Source organism: Vicia villosa, linkage group LG5 (genome assembly GCF_029867415.1).
Source record: "Vicia villosa cultivar HV-30 ecotype Madison, WI linkage group LG5, Vvil1.0, whole genome shotgun sequence".
Lineage (NCBI taxonomy): Eukaryota > Viridiplantae > Streptophyta > Magnoliopsida > Fabales > Fabaceae > Vicia > Vicia villosa.
The window spans coordinates 14,220,673-14,237,991 of record NC_081184.1 but is presented as its reverse complement, the minus strand read 5'-3'; the positions used below and the strand labels follow the sequence as shown (position 1 = coordinate 14,237,991).

The 17,319-nt window shown below is 35.2% G+C and overlaps 2 protein-coding genes across 3 annotated transcripts; both read left to right on the top strand.

Annotated features, from left to right (window-relative positions):
* The first annotated feature begins 7,058 nt into the window (after window positions 1–7,058).
* Window positions 7,059–7,574, top strand: LOC131606313 (SKP1-like protein 1A). Of its 2 annotated transcripts, XM_058878560.1 has the most exons (2): window positions 7,059–7,468; window positions 7,550–7,574. In XM_058878560.1, exons 1-2 carry the CDS (start codon window positions 7,095–7,097, stop codon window positions 7,572–7,574), a joined length of 399 nt encoding a protein of 132 aa, XP_058734543.1. In that variant the 5' UTR covers window positions 7,059–7,094. The 2 variants fall into 2 exon arrangements, with proteins under 2 accessions (XP_058734543.1, XP_058734542.1); XM_058878559.1 differs by having other exon boundaries at window positions 7,059–7,574.
* An 8,758-nt stretch (window positions 7,575–16,332) lies between these two features.
* LOC131606311 (SKP1-like protein 1A) lies at window positions 16,333–16,880 on the top strand. The gene has a single exon (XM_058878557.1). It carries the CDS (start codon window positions 16,389–16,391, stop codon window positions 16,878–16,880), a length of 492 nt encoding a protein of 163 aa, XP_058734540.1. The 5' UTR covers window positions 16,333–16,388.
* Window positions 16,881–17,319: the final 439 nt, after the last annotated feature.

Genomic DNA, 17,319 nt, shown 5'->3' with positions numbered 1-17,319 from the left:
TTTTGCCCCAGTTGCAAGATTAGATACTATACGAACAGTTATTGCATTAGCACCTCAGAAAGGGTGGAACCTGTACCAACTTGATGTGAAGTCAGCTTTCCTGAATGGAGAATTAAAAGAAGAGGTATATGTGCAGCAACCTCAAGGCTTTGTGACTAAAGGCCAAGAAGAAAAAGTTTACAAGTTGAAGAAAGCTCTCTATAGGTTGAAACAAGCCCCTAGAGCATGGTATAGTGAAATTGACAGCTACTTCATTCAACAAGGATTTCAAAGAAGTCAGAGTGAGCATACCTTGTATGTGAAGCATCAAGGTAAAGATGATATCCTTCTTGTTGCCCTTTATGTTGATGATTTGGTGTATACGGGTAACAACAAGAAAATGGTTGAAAATTTTAAAATAGAAATGATGAAAAAATATGAGATGAGTGATCTTGGCTTGCTGCATCATTTTCTTGGTATTGAGGTTTACCAAGATGAATATGAAGTTTTTATTTGTCAAAGGAGATATGCTGAAAATATTTTGAAAAAGTTTGGCATGAATGGCTGCAAACCTGTTGATATTCCTTTAGTGGTGAATGAAAAATTAAAGAAGGAAGATGGTGGAAGATTAGTAGATGCAAGCATGTATAGAAGTTTGGTTGGAAGTTTGTTTTATCTAACAGCTACACGACCCGATTTAATGTTTGCTGCTAGTTTGCTCTTAAGGTTCATGAGTAAACCGAGTCACTTGCACCTTGGAGCAGCAAAAAGAGTTCTAAGGTATGTCATGGGAACCATGGAGCATGGAATCAGGTATGAAAAGAGTTTTAAACTCGAAATTAAAGGCTATTGTGACAGTGATTGGGCTGGAAGTGTTGATGACATGAAAAACACTTCTGGTTATGTGTTCAGCCTAGGTTCAGGAGTAATTTCGTGGTGTTCGAAGAAACAAGACACTGTAGCGCAATCTTCAGCTGAAGCAGAATATTTGGCAGCTGGTTTGGCTACACAACAATCATTGTAGTTGAGAAGAATACTTGAAGATATCGGAGAAAAGCAAGAAGAAAGTCTGCTGCTTCACTGTGACAATAAATCAGCAATAGCCATGGCGAAGAATCCTGTTTTCCACAGTCGAACAAGACATATTAATATAAAGCACCACTTCATTCGAAGTGTAATCGAAGATGGCGATGTGCAGTTAGTGTTCTGCAGTTCACAAGAGCAACTTGCAGACATTTTTACTAAAGCACTACCAAGAGGAAGATTTCAACAACTTAGAGAAGCAATGAGAGTTAAAGAGCAACACATTAAGGGGGAGTGTTAAAATTAATGTGTTGTAACCACCACTGACTTTAGTAAGAATTATGAGAGAATATCAACCATCAAATTCTAATTATTGTCTTTATTTAGAGTTATGTTAGAGTTGTAACATTAAGATTGAGAAAACCAAGAGTTCTCATCTTAATTATCATCTTATTGTATTCTATGTCAGTTTTGATTCAAGCCTATATAAAGGCTTTGTAATGCTAAGAAAGATATAGCACTTGATGGTGAATTCAATAAAATAGCAGTTTTAAAGCATATCTTCCACCCGTGGAAGTATAATGAGAAAAGTGTCCTATGCAATTTTAAAGCATTTCTTCCACCAGTGGAAATATAGTGCAAAAAGTAACTAAATCCAGTTTTCCTCTGCAGAATACTGCAACACCATAATTTATCACATACCACCTCTAGAATACCACCAACATAGGACAATACAGAGAAGGAAAGAAGCAGGGTGTGAGGGACTATTCAAAGATAGCCGGGACAATTGGAAGGGTGGATTTAGCAAACACATTCAGCATATTTAAAGAGAAGTAATTCGTTGTGCAAATTTGTTGGCAATACAAGAAAGCATGAACACGAGAGACTGTGTATGGTATGACCAATGTCCAAGATGGATGAGTAAGGTGTTAGTAGAGGATTTGTAAGACGATAAGCCTAGTAGTTGTTTTTTGTTTGGGCATTGGCCCTCCACATAAAAAAAAAAATACAGAGAAAAAATAATAATTGTTCTGATAACCAGTTTATTACCAGAAACAAATTAATTATCACAAAGAAATATTTAGTTTTAGTATAATATTTTCTTTCTTATTAAGCTTGAATGAAAAAATAGTTATAATTTTATCATATTTTATTTTAGCAACCAATTTTTGAGATGATTGCAATGTCACTAATTAATAATTTATTTTTGAGATGATTATTTATATAAAATAAAAGTATTACATAGAATTATAAAATTATTAATTAATTTATAGCAATTAAAATATTTAAAAATTATTATTACAAATTTTTAAATAGTAATTTTTTTTTAAATAAGCAATGATATTATAACAGGGAGCATAAGGGATACTCCACCCGAACAAAACGGAAAGCTCCTACAGCTCGAAACAAATGAGCGGAAGGATATTCCAAGTGTGAAAATTACAAAGATCTCCTAACTTATAAAAAGCTAAGAGCCAATTCCAAGAGGAACGGATAATATCCGACATACTTTCCAAAAAGCTAAATGAGTCTTTCCTAAAAATACAAGCATTACGCTTCAACCATAAGCTCCACGCCGTCGCCAACCAAATCACCGCCATAATAGTCCTCTTTGTTAAATTCTTCACTTTATCACAATGGGTGAAGAAATCTACAAACTCTTCAAAGGATAACTCCATACCACCACCGATCCAACTAAACACCTTCCTCCATATCCGCGACGTTATCTCACAATCTCCTAGCAAATGCACCAAGGACTCCTCCCTCTTCATGCACAAAGGACACAATAAATCATTCAAATCCACCAAAATACCTCTCTTAAATAACTGGTCTTTAGTTGCTATTCTTTTATGAATTAAACGCCAACCAAATAACAGAATTTTTTCAGGAGCTTTAATTTTCCATAAGAAGTTAACTTTTTTGACCAAACTGACACAAAGAGGAGGACCCGAGAGATTAATTTTGAACCTCTCATAACACGACTTCACCGAGAACACTCCCGTCGTATTATCTCGCCAGTCAAAAGAGTCATTCTGCTGATTGCTAAGACAGTACTGCTGCAGCCTGGCAGACAGTTCCGTTTTCAAATCAGCGACAGCACTGCTGTCCCCGTTCTGCAAGCTGCTCTCCGCCAGCATGTCCGCTATGTTCCAGTCCCAGCCGTCTGCCCCTTTTGACCCTGCTTCAGCCACTGACACTAGATGGTTGTCCGCCAGAACAAATAACTCCGGGTAAGCCTCCATGATAGGTTGCTCATTCAACCAACTCGCATACCAAAATGGAATCTCCTTACCGTCCCCCACCTTGCAAACCACCCCTCTCGCAAAATGCTTATCTCCCAATCTATCATAATTATCCGAAATCAAAACGTCTCGCCACCATATGGAGTCATGCTTACCCACCACCGATACATCTCCGATCAAGACTTTAAGTTTCACATTTCCATATCTAGCTTTTAAAACATCACACCAAACCGCCTCCTTTTCGCTTAGAATCCTCCACTTCCACTTACTAATAAGCGCGGCATTCATAATTTCCACATTTCTCACACCTAGACCACCTTCCTCCCTAGCTTTACAGACGGTATCCCAACAAACCCAATGAATAGGTTTCACTAAACCACCACCACTCCACAAGAAATTACTTAGAATTTTTCTAATTTCATAAAGCACCTTGGATGGAGCTTTATAGAAGGATAAAGTATAAATCGGGATAGCATTGAGCACCGAGTTAATTAGAACCACCCTTCCCGCTACACTAAGAAACTTCCCTCTCCAAGCAACAAGCCTCTTCTTCAAAAAAGAAATCAACTCTTTCCACATTGTGATTTTTCTCGGATTGCCTCCCACTTTAACACCTAAAAACTTAAACGGTGTACTTCCCACCTTGCACGCAAGGAAGGTCGAGGCCGCTTCAAGGAACCAATCCCCCACATTAATCCCATAAATATTACTTTTGTTGAAATTGATACGCAAACCCGACATCATCTCAAAACCTCTAAGGATAGTCTTCATACACCAAAGATTTGTCGTGCCACCTTCGGAAATAATTATAGTATCATCCGCAAATTGGAGCAAGTCAATCTCCTCATCCACACCCACCTTAAACCCCCTAAACTCTCCTACTTCTTTCGCCTTCCTCATGAGAGCCGAAAGCACCTCCATCACCAAAACAAACAAGAAAGGTGACAAAGGGTCTCCTTGTCGAAGACCTTTTTCAACCTTAAAATCCTTCGTTGTTCCACCATTAACAAGAACGGACATATTACTAGTGAATATGCAACCTTCCATCCATCTCAACCATCTCGCACCAAAACCCATCCTTACAAGAACAAATCTCACAAAATTCCAACTAACACGATCATATGCCTTTTCAAAATCCACCTTTAGCACCACACAACTTTTCTTCTCTCTTTTGGCATAATCCAACACCTCATTCACCACTAGGACTCCATCCGAGATGCTTCTTCCCGGGACAAAAGCCGTTTGATTCTTAGAGACAAGCTTTCCTACCACACACTTTATTCTAGCCGCCAAAAGTTTCGCTAGAATTTTATACAAACTACCTACAAGGCAAATAGGTCTAAAATCGGCCAAAGATTGAGGATTTTTCATCTTTGGAACAAGTGTTATAAAAGACGAAGTGCAAGCTTTAGTGAGCCTTGCCCTTTCATAAAAATCCGAAACAAATTTGCCTAAGTCACCTTTCACCACCTCCCAATTGCCTTTGAAAAACTCTAGGGAATAGCCATCCGGCCCGGGACTTTTGTTCCCATCACACGCCCACACGGCATCTTTTATCTCCTCCTCCGAAAAAGGTCTCTCAAGCCAAATAGCTTCTTCTCCACTCAAGCACTTAAGAGGGACCTCTTCCGGAATAGGTCTTTCCAAGTTTTCTTCTTTAAAGAAGTTTTGGAAGTAACCAAAGATCTCTTTCTTTATATTCTCCACTCCCTCTACCCTACCGTTTTCCCCCTCCAAAACGGTAATAGCACCTCTCCTTTGCCTATCTTTAATAGCATTATGATAGTACCTAGAATTTTTATCTCCTTCTTGCATCCATAGTTCTCTAGACTTAAGTCTAAGCATACAATCTTTCAAGTGCAAGTTGTTACGGATTTCAATCGAAGCCTCCCTTCTACTATTAACTAAATCTTCTACGTTCCCACCAAAATTGTCCACCAACAAACCATCCATCTCATTTAAGTTTTCCACCTCCTCTTTTACTTTCAAATCAATCCATCCAAAGACCTCCCTATTCCAATCACGAAGGCTAGCTTTCAAACGCCTAAGCTTTTCATACAAAACAAAGTCCCCCCTTCCACTAACAATGAGCTTACCCCACTCTTCCGAGATAAAAATCTTGAAATCTTTATGTTTAAACCACACATTGTTAAATTTAAACGGTTTCGGCCCCCAATCAATCACTCCTACATTCAACCGAATCGGAGCATGATCCGAAATGTCTCTTTTTTCAATTCTTTGATCCACCACTCCCCAATCGTCCGCCAACTTCCTCGATATCAAAAAACGGTCAAGCCGGCTCATAGCCTTACCATTGTCTTTAAACCAAGTAAACTTCCCTCCAACACACGGGATATCTATTAAACCCATATCTTCTATAAAACCCCTGAACTCCTCCATCCCTCTAGTACTCGTAGATGAACCATCTCCCAACCTTTCCTCCCTTCTTAAGATTTCGTTGAAGTCACCCACTACACACCAATCATCGTTACCACTACTAAGCTTCCGAGCAACTAAAGAACTCCAAACACCTCTCCTATCCACGACACAACAAGGGGCATACACATTGACGAGATTATAACAGACTCCTTTCCAACACACATTAATACCAACATATCCCTTACCTCTAAAACTGAAATTAAGAGATAAAAGGTCCTTCTTCCAAAGTATCACCATACCTCCGGACGCACCTAACGAGTTACACGCCGTCCATTCGACATCACTACTTCCCCAAAACGATTTCGCTATCATTTCATCAAAACTGACTAGCTTGGTTTCTTGTAAGAAACAGACATCAATATTGAAATTTTTAATCAGATAACATACTCTCTTCCTCTTCGAGAGAGAACCCCCTCCTCTTAAGTTTAGAGAAATCAGATTCATGGCAACTTCTCTTCTACCATCTTCTTTCCTTCTACATCAGCTTTATCTTTCCTTTCCAGAATTTCCAGCAACTTAATGCTCATACTATCTTCTACCACCCCACTGACACCTAGATTGGTGATGGCATTCCACAATCTCTTTCCCACTTCCGAACCAGAATTATGACTAATTCTATTATTACAGCGCAAAAAATCGGACTCTGCTACAGAGAATTGAGAAGAGGACTCACCGGAAACGATGGAGTCGCCCTTGGCCGAATCTGCCACCGATGGCTCTTTCGCTTTCCTCGTCTTAGCATCATTCCTGGGGCCAATGCACGCATAGAAAGACGGATTTATGTCTACAATTTTACCCAGGTCCTTCACCGGTTTCATTTTCCTCTTTCTGAGAGTGGTCTTTGATTTTTTCTTCTTCCTGAGCCTTCTACACTCCAAGTCGAAGGAACATGGGCCTACACCCTCATCCTAATTACTTTTAAAAATCTATGATTTGCAATGATAGTCTTATTATATAGATTAAATATAGTGTATTTAAATATGACATATCTAATACAAATTATTTCGTTATTCTTGATTTTTTAAGAAAATTAAAGTAAATTCTCTAATAATATCTGCAAATTTTCATAAAAGTTATAAAATGAACTTGTTTCATTTCTTTTAGATTAAATTTTTGGCATTTATTTATTTATTTGTTAACTATGCAACAGAAAAACCAATATCTGGTAGCAATTCTTTTAAATATTTTAAATAAAATAAATCTTTTTGATTCAAAAATCAAATCAAATCAAATCCATAAATAAAATTTGTTAGGTACGATTGAACCTCTATCTGTCCTATAAATACTACTCAGACCCTTCGTTTTTCTACACTCTCAGCTCACTCTCTATTTTCTAGCTTTAAAGAGGGTTAAGGTTTTAGGGTTAGGGTTTTATCTCTATAGAAAAAGTTAAGAAATCAGAATACAATCATGGCATCAACATCAGCAAACAAGATCAATCTCAAGAGTAGTGATGGTGATATTTTTGTAATAGACGAAGCAGTGGCGTTGGAATCACAAACTATCAAGCATATGATTGAGGATAATTGTGCTGATGAAACCGGAATCCCTCTTCCAAATGTAACAAGCAAGATTTTGGCCAAGGTGATTGAGTACTGCAATAAGCATGTCGATGCTGCGAATTCTGATGGAAGATCTGTTGACGAGGACGAAATCAAGAACTGGGATGCTGAATTTGTCAAGGTTGATCAACAGACACTCTTTGATCTCATCTTGGCTGCAAACTACTTGGACATCAAGAGTCTGTTGGATCTTACATGTAAAACTGTGGCGGACATGATAAAGGGTAAGACACCGGAGGAGATTCGCAAGACTTTCAACATTAAGAATGACTTCACTAAGGAGGAAGAGGAGGAAATTCGTCGCGAAAACCAATGGGCTTTTGAATGATTACATATTTTGTTTTAAGATTAAATTAGAAATAGAGTGCTAAGTTCAGAGAAAAAATTCTATGTTTTATTGATTATTATATTTAACCTTAACAGTCCTATGGATTAATGTTATGTTTAGTTTTATTAATGTTATGTTTACCTATTAACTATATATGATTTAGTGCTTTTATTTATTCTTAATGAAGTTGTGTTGACTGTATTGTGGATTGGTTCTGTTGGAACTAATATTGAAACAGTTTGTGTCTTTTCCTATGGATGTATCATTCTGACCTCTTTCAGAGATAGTGTAGTTTGCATATATTTTCAGTTTAAAATTGCAGACAACCAGTTTCAAAATTCTTTTTAGCGGATTATGTTAAAGAAAAATTTAGGATGGATTATCATTTATCATTCTATATCAAAAAAATCTTAAAAATTAAACTATTCTTTTTTTTTCCTCAATTATCTCTTTTTAAAAGACCTCTTATATATGTTTTCCTTCCAAATTTTCACATAATATACAGAGTTTGAAAAAAAAATTATATCTAAATCTATATCCACGTGGACATCAAATTTTATATATATTGTTACCTATGTTATATAGATACTTAATTTATGGAGCATCCGGCAATTCTAATAAAAATAAATCTATCAATTAAAAAATATTATTTGAATTTTTTAACAAAATTAACAATAAATTCAAAGATTTTACTATGAATTGTGAAATAAAGAAACATTTATATAAAATTTATATAAATAGTGTAATAGTTTAATTGTTATATATTTTTTAAAGATATAAACATATTTTATATAAAAATATCAATTAAAATATACAAATATACACTATACGAGTACGAGCAGAATGAGTACTAAGGTATCTGTACCCGCACGCATTCCTATTTATTTTAATGGATAATTTTTGCGGATTTTTATTTGATATGGATACAATTGCCATCCCAATCTAAAATTATTATCTTTATCTTTCCTATAGATGAACTAAAACAATGTCCCCTTTCTCTTTTAGCAAATTCTAATTTAAAAAAAAAAATTGAGAATTAAATGTGGTATCTTTTCAAAGCATATGGTCGTAAACTATATAACTAGACCTATTATTTTCATGATTTGGGTGTGACCTATTAAGAATTGGTATTAGCATTTGTGTAAACTTTCTCAAATAAATTAAAATTATTTTCATGCGTTGGTGATGTGTGTGAACTGCAAGTGTAAGATTGTGTCAAGTAATACAAAATTTAGATAAGATGTGTGATTACCAAGTTCTATCTCAACTATGTTTATCTAAGACGATCGTAAGTGGTTTGTTTGATTGCAAATTAAAAGATAAATTTTTAACTATTAGTATAAAAAGGACTGGGAATTATGATTCTTCCATCTAGACTCACCCCTACAATTGTGTATGTTTTGAATTACGATAAATACCAAGCAATTTTTATAAAAAAATAAGATAAATATGTGTGTCATCCACTTTTGTGGCGTGCAGATCTAAACTTGTTTCAGGCCCAACTAAGTAAATCAATCAAGAGCTCTACTTCTTGTCACGTGACAACTCTACTTGATTGTTTCTCAACTAAAATCAAGTTGCCTTGTCAGTGGCACCTCGAACTTTGTTTAGCAAGTCACTTTTAGATGTTAAAGCGTTGTTAAAGGCCAAAAAAAGCACTTTTGTATGTCTTCGCTGTTGTAGTGATGTATGAATGACATCTCTATTGACTTTCTTTCAAATAATATTATTTATTATTTATGTTTTCAAAAGCTAACTATTGCACTTTCAATTTGAATTTTGAATTTCCCCCCACCGAAACCTATGTCCTGCAACTCATTAAATGAAATCAGGCCTTTATACACGGGTTATTCATCACACACTACTACAAATAATACATTTTATGAATGAACTTTCACCTGACTCAAACAAAACCGAGGTGTAAACCATAGATGCGTCACATTTTATTTTTTTATAAAAAAAATACCATATATTCCCACAGTTTAGCAGCAACCGAGGGGTAAAGTATTTAGAGGACGCGCCTTCGAATCCCAGCAACTTCATTTGAACACCTTTTAGTTTTTTTTAAAATTTTTTTATGACTTATTACCTCAATTTTACTAAAAATTGAGGGGTAAAGTGTTTACAGGACACGTCTTCGAATTCCAACAACTACATTTTATCACCTTTTAATTTTTAAAATCTTTTTATGACATATTACCTCAATTTTGTTGAAAACCGATGGATAAAATAGTGTATTTTTTTATTTATGACCAATTTGATGAAAAACTAAGTAAAGAATCTTTTTCGTCCATTTATAAAGTAACAATGATCAAGATATTGTAAACTCATAAATCCACATGAAACATCAATGATCTGCGTTAAACTCTCACTTGCTAATAAATTTTTTTGTAAACATGACTTTACCCAAAATCGAGGTAAAAAGTAGTGTAGTTTTGAAAATTCAAAAAATGCAGTTGCTGGGATAAAGTGACAGGTTTTCATGTCGTCATTTGTTACCTCGCCTATGTAACAGAGGTTATATCTCATTCGCCTCCAATGTGAAATGGGGTTATTTGTAGTAGTGACATGTCAATAGATTCATCTTGTTATAGATGTAGTGCAACTAACGAAACCATCTTACACACTCTTAGATTTTTCCCTAAGATCGTGCAAGTTTGGAATAATTGGATCAAAATTAATGACGTTGCCAATCATGGCCCTTTGTTTCTCATTTTTGTTGGATGATTTGGAAATCTCGTAACGAAGAATCATTCAAAGACAATGGTCGCTCTCTCTGAAATATTCTTAGCCAAATAACTACTCTTTTACTCTCTATCAAGCAGGCTTTTGGTGGTTCTAATGAGGTATCAGGCCCTATACATGTCTTGGCACCCTTTCCAATGGAATGTGATAAAGTCAATGTAGATTGTAGATCCATTGGTGATTCAGGGTCATCCGATTTTAGTGGTCTTTTGAGAAACTCTTTTGGAGGTTGGATCGCAGGTTTTGTAGGAAGTTGTGATTTCTTCTCTAATATTATTGTCGAGCCTCAAGACATTTCTCATGGTCTTGATATTGCTTGGAATCATGGTTTCAGAAATGTGATTTGTGAATCTGATTCTCAAACGATTCTGAAGTTTAGTCAATAGGGTGTGCATTTTACTCATCCTTATGCGTCTCTGTTGGATTATATTCAACTCTTATTCATGAAGAGTGGCAACATGTCCTTGTTAACATCTTACGTGAAGAAAATGCTAGCCCTGAATGCCTTGCTGAATTGGGAGTCTAGCTAATTTAAGAGCTAAGAATATTTTCATTAATAAAAAACTTATAAAAATATTTGAATTTTAAATTAATAATTTTATCGTAAGATTAGATTTCTTGGGCATGTTTGGTGGGCATAAGAAATATGATATGATCGGAAAAAAATTGGTTGAAGTAAATATGATAGGACAATTATACTATATCTACATCATATTTATGTAAGAACACACATACACTCACAAATGAGTTTTTGATTCATGGAAAACATCACAAGCAACCAAATACAAGAGCACAAGTGAATGACTCAAAGAAAATGAAGTTTTGACCATCTTTGCATCTGTCAGGTCGACCTAGTTCACAATCAGGTCATCCCAAACTGAAGCAAAAACTGCATACTTCTGTTAGGCCGGCCCATAGCTTCAGCAGGTCGACTCAAAGTGAAGCAAAAACAACATGTCTCTGTTAGGTCGACTCATCCTCTATCCTAGGTCGACCTAAACTGAAGAAAAGTCTCAAGAATGAAATTTAACTTATTTTAGGTCGACTTAAGCTACCAACAGGTCGACTCAACTGGAAGCAATTACAACTTGGCCAAATCTATCTCTGTTAGGTCGACCTAACCAACAAAGTAGGTCGACCTATTTGCTCAAAACCTGCCAAACTTAGTGTGTTTTTCTGATACACAGATCCTGCTCCTTTATATATTCTCTCATGTCATTTATTGCTAATTAACATTCACAACTGAAAGAGACACAAAGGCTTCTCGTCTTCGTTCTTCTTCTCATCTCCGACACAACTACACACAATCATTTTTGCGTCGAGGGTTTGCGATCAAGATCGATAACGTCCATGGGACGGAATTGAAGATTCCTAGTGGGTGAAGATTTGTGGGGTTGTGGTGCATAAAATTCGTGGATTTTGTCCTCCAAGATTGGTGAATCTTGGGGGTTTTATCAAGAGACTTCATCAAAGATTCAGCTGAGTGAGTAGATTGAAGAACAAGGGTTCTAGAGATTCAAAGCACTGCAGATAGAGAAATCAAAGTGAAGCTCTTGGAGATACTTGATCAGGCTCAAGATCAAGGGGAAGAAGTTTCAAAGGATTCGCATATTTGGTTTATCGTTATCTCTTTGACTCTTTTTTGTACAAACTGTTTTTCAAACTAAATGATATATTACCCAATTCTCGTTTGGAATTGGGGGAAGACGTAGTTGTAGCGAGGACGATCGACGAACTGCCTGAACAAATATTGTGTGCTTATCGCTTTTATCTTTTCGTTTACGTTTCGCTTAATTCTGGTGATAATTGCTAATTGATCAAAGGTTCAAGTGTTAAACTTGTGTGATAAGATCCTGCACAGACATCACAAGCCACCACACGTTGAATCATTATCAATTTAGACATTATTACCAAGTGTTCGATTTATTGCTTCAACTAATATCGAGTCATTGCAAACATAGTCTATCGAGCAAGTAGTTAAACATTTTTCAGTAGAGTAATTAATTGGTTCCATAAGCAATCTTTTCACTACTACATCTTAACTATTTTGTGGTTTAAAATCATATATAATACTTCTAGTAGCCGTTCGGAATAGACGCGAAACGATCCAAATAACACTTTCGCACTTGTTTTGAAAAGAAATCCGAAAATGTACTGAGGTTCTATTCACCCCCCTCTAGAACCTAAAGCCTAGCGTCTAATAATTTATATTTTTGAACTTGAATTAGGTTAGAAATCAATGATATCCAAAATAATAAAACCCACTAATGGCGTTGTTGGGTTTCGAACCCAAGACATTTTCATTATTTTACAATGGTTGTTTCTGTAAACCGAAATTATAAGTACCGCACTATCTAATTTATAACAACTGATCTTACCTGATTAGAAGGATCGTCGTGGCTTGCAACATATTGGACTTCTGCAAACTGGGGGGTGTCTGCAAGGTATTCTGATGCTAAAGTAAGTTTGAGAGCAAGGAGAGCAAGTACAGAAAAGGTGAGATGAATGAATGTTGAATACCTGGCTCTCTAGTGCAAGAGGGTATTTATAGTCCCCAACGCTGGGGAAATATTTCCTAATTGGGCCAGATCCATTGGAGGCCCACGTGCTAGAAATTTCCAAAATCCTACGTGGTAAGGCTAAGTCAGCAAATGACTCACTTTCTGGATGGACAGAGCGTAGGGTCCGGAGTGACTTGTCTGAATCCTTCGCTAGTGGGTTGGACTACGTGCTCTTTAGTAGGCATGTGGATTTGACGCTCATAACGGCTAGTGTATGCGCTTAATAGGCCTGGAACAGGATTGAGCCTGTTCGGCCCCAACTCACGGATTGGGCCTACTCGGCCCTGGGACAAGTGTTGGGCCTGCTCGGCCCAGATCAGAACAACAACGATCACAGGTCCGTTGTGGTGACCAGCATACATACAATCACACGCCACCTAACAACAGATGCGTTACTGTTATTATATGGATTTCGCAACCGTTATTGTATGTGTTTCCGTAGTAGTGAATCGATTATGATATTTAAAGGCACATGGATCTTTTTTTCTTTATGAGCCATATTTTTCACCTATAAATAGAGTATTTCTCCTTGCTTTCAAAATACACCAGAAAATGTATTTCTTTATACTTTTTCACTCTTTACTCTCTCTTTTCTCATTTCCTTTTTTTTTTTACAAAATTGCCTTAATGTTTTAAGAGTGAAATATATTTGTGAGGGTTTCTATGTATTTTGGTTCTAGGGTATTATTGTAATTTACCCAAGAGAAATTTATCTCTTGTGTAATATCTCTTGTGAGAAGTTGTTGTTTGGTATGTACTAAGCCAATACAAACTCTCATTTGGCTCGTGAGATTGTCCCTCAAAATCTATGTTTGATTCATGAGTTTAGTTCGATGTAAAAGCTCTTATTTGGTTCATGAGATTATCCATCAAACTTTATGTTTGGCTCGTGAACGTAGTCTTGTGTAAAACATCTCGCATGGTTTCGAGATTATCGTGATTTAAAATCTTGTGTTAAGTTTGGAGGAGATGTTGGTGATTTAAATAGAGCTCTCCTTCTTAAATGGAAGTGGAGAATTTTGAGGGAGGACAATGCCATTTGGAGTAGATTCCTACTCTTGAGATATCATAATCCGAACTTCAAAATTCTAGCTTCTTGTGGGGAAGTTCTAAATAGGGATGATTCAAGTTGGTGGAGAGATATTGTCCTTAACGATTTTAAAGAGGAGGATGGGGTAGAAGGATTTATTGAGTGGATCAATTGTGATTGCAAGAACGGTAACAACATTCTTTTTTGGCATAGTTCTTGGTTGGGTGATCAAACTCTTCGCGATTCATTTCCGCTTTTGTTCGACCTCTCAACCAATAAACTTTGCAAGGTTAGTGATGTCATTTCCTGAAGCGACGACGCTTTTTCTTGGAATGTCAATGGCCTCTTCGGTGTTGACGGTTTGGACATCTTGAACCCGATTTTCTCTCACTCCGTTCAAAACGGCAACATCTCGGATATAGCGCTTCAATTGAGGGAATTAAAAGAATCTTTGGAGAGTTTTCATCCGACCAATTTGGAGAACGATGTTTTTCGGTGGAAACTAAATACTACGGGTGCTTTTTCGGTTGCAAGTGTGTCTAGCTTGGTCTCTAATGCCAAAGACAATGCATGGCCAATCAATACTATTAAGTTGTTGGAAACAATGTGGAAGACTAAGGTTCCGAAAAAAGTCCATATTTTTTCTTGGAGATTCTTTGTTGACCGACTTCCTTTGAAAGACTCATTGCTTCATAGAGGGGTGTCTAATCTTGATTCTCTTGGTTGTGCTTTTTGCTCCAATCATCCGGAATCTTCGGAACACCTCTCCTTTCTTTGCAATGTTTCGAAAGAGATTTGGGAGAAAATTTTCAATTGGTTGGGAGAAGATGTGGAGTTCAACTTGGAAGAGTTCAAAAGCTTCGGTTGCATTCAACATAAGGTGAAGAAACACAACATTAGAGCTAAATTAAATACAATTTGGTTAGCTTTAATTTGGTGTATTTGGTTGATGAGAAATGTCATTATCTTTGAGAATGTAACGTTTAGTTTTGAAACGGTAATCTCCAACATTTTGTTTTTTTCTTGGAGATGGTTGGGAAGTAGTAGCTCTACTTCTAGAACCCCTTTCTATGATTGGTACAAATTACCTTTAAATTGTTTCAACTCTTTATAGAGTTCTTGTTGTAAGGGTTGCACCCCTAGTGCGATTTCTTATATAATTGCTTATTAAAAAAAAGTTTGGAGGAAGGCCGATGTAAAATTCGAGCTTAATTGTAAGAAGGTTTGTGCGAATAACCTATGAAAAAGTTCACATCTTTAATGAAAACTTTCAAGAAGAAACTCTTGCAGAGAGGAATAGAGTAACTGGTTAGGTAGAACTTTTATAAATTCATGAATTATCTCAATCCTTATTTCATTATATTTTTGCTATTTATTTATTTCCATTGTATTTTCATCTTTCCTTTACTTTGATTTTCTTTTCTTTATTTATTTCGCTTCCTATTCTTTAATTGGTTTAGAAAATTATTTTAAACAATCACATTTATCAAAAAGAATATTTAATTGGAAATCACTTTTTAAACCCTACACTATTGTACTTTTATTATTTGTACATTTTAACATGATAAAGAGCACGTGCTCTTATACTAGTTTTCATAAAAACAGAGAGAAAATAGTAATGGTTCCAAGAACCAAATTAGTTAACAATTAAATATTTAGTTTTAGAATTTTTTTTTCAATTTAGTGGATAATTTTTAATTTATTATAAATTAAATTTCCTTTTTAATAGAGATCATGGAGTGGTTGTGATAAAGAATAGTTGAGATTTATTTTTGCTTATCTTGTTTTTACTTTTTCTTACTAATAACCATTTTTCTTATTGATATATTTATATTGCTGATTTTATTTATAAAGTTAATTAAATAATTATGTTTTTACAACTTAGCAGAAAAATTGAATTTCATCATTTTTAATTAAAAAAATATTAAAAAGAATTAAGGTGACTAGGTGAGAAGATTTTGGGGCTCATACTTAAATAAAAAAATGTAAGACTTATAATTCTATGTATTAAAATTTTTTAAATATTAATATTAATTATTTTTTATAAAAAATTACATATAATTTATTTTCATTGTTTTATTATTTATATATAATATATAGTATATTTGTATATGACATATCTAACCTATATAATATAAATTATTTCTTTTAAATGAAATTAATGTATCTGAATTTTATAAAAATTATCAAAAAAAATTGCTCATTACTTGTTAGATTTTTTTTTAGTATATTTTGATTTACTTATTACCTACGGGATAACAATTCATTTAAATATTTGAAATAAAATAAAAAACAAACAAACTCTTTGATTTAAAATCAAATCAAATCCATAAATAAAACTTGTTGGTTACGACTCTATTTGCTCTATAAAACTTGTTTTTTCACACTCTTCTAACTCTCTATTTTGCAGCTTCAAAAAAAGGGTTTAGGGTTAGGGTTTTAATTTTTTCCAAAAAGCAAAGAAATCAAAATTCAACAATGGCATCGACATCAACATCAGCAAAGAAGGTGAATCTCAAAAGTAGTGATGGTAACATTTTCGAAGTCGAGCAGGAAGTGGCGATGCAATCACAAACCATCAAGCATATGATTGAGGATGATTGCGCTGATGAAACCGGAATCCCTCTCCCGAATGTGACCAGCAAGATTCTGGCCAAGGTCATTGAGTATTGCAAGAAGCACGCCGAAGCAGCGAATACGGATGAATATGGAAGGCCTGTTGATGAGAATGATATCAAGAACTGGGATGCTGAGTTTGTCAAGGTTGATCAGAATACACTCTTTGATCTCATATTGGCGGCAAACTTCTTGGACATTAAGAGTCTGTTTGATCTTACATGCAAGACTGTGGCGGGCATGATGGATGGTAAGTCACCCGAGGAGATTCGCAAGACGTTCAACATTAAGAATGACTACACTAAGGAGGAAGAGGAGGAGGTTCGTCGCGAAAATCAATGGGCTTTTGAATGAATAAATATATAGGGTTTTATGATTTGGTTATACATAGAGTTATGAGTTTAGAGAGTAAAGTTATGTTTTTATGCATTATTGTTTTTAACATCTTAGCTTGAGGATCAATCATATGGATTAATATTGTTTTCTCTTTCAGTATAAATATGTTGAGAGTCTGAATATGAATCTGCACAAATACAATCCATGACTAAAATAATACTAGTAGTGGTAGCAACACATTTTAATATTCTTTTTAAAATCACACTTTTGTATTTGAAATTTGTTCAAATTCAGCCAAATAAACTTATATAGGCAATGTTGTAAACTACATTAAACAAAGGTATGGGTGGATTTCCAATCATAAAGATGTAGATTGTTATCTACTCTTGGAGTTAAGTCTAGAACTCAATCCTTCAAAGATAAAATTATAATTCCTAATACTTGTCATAAAAAAAGT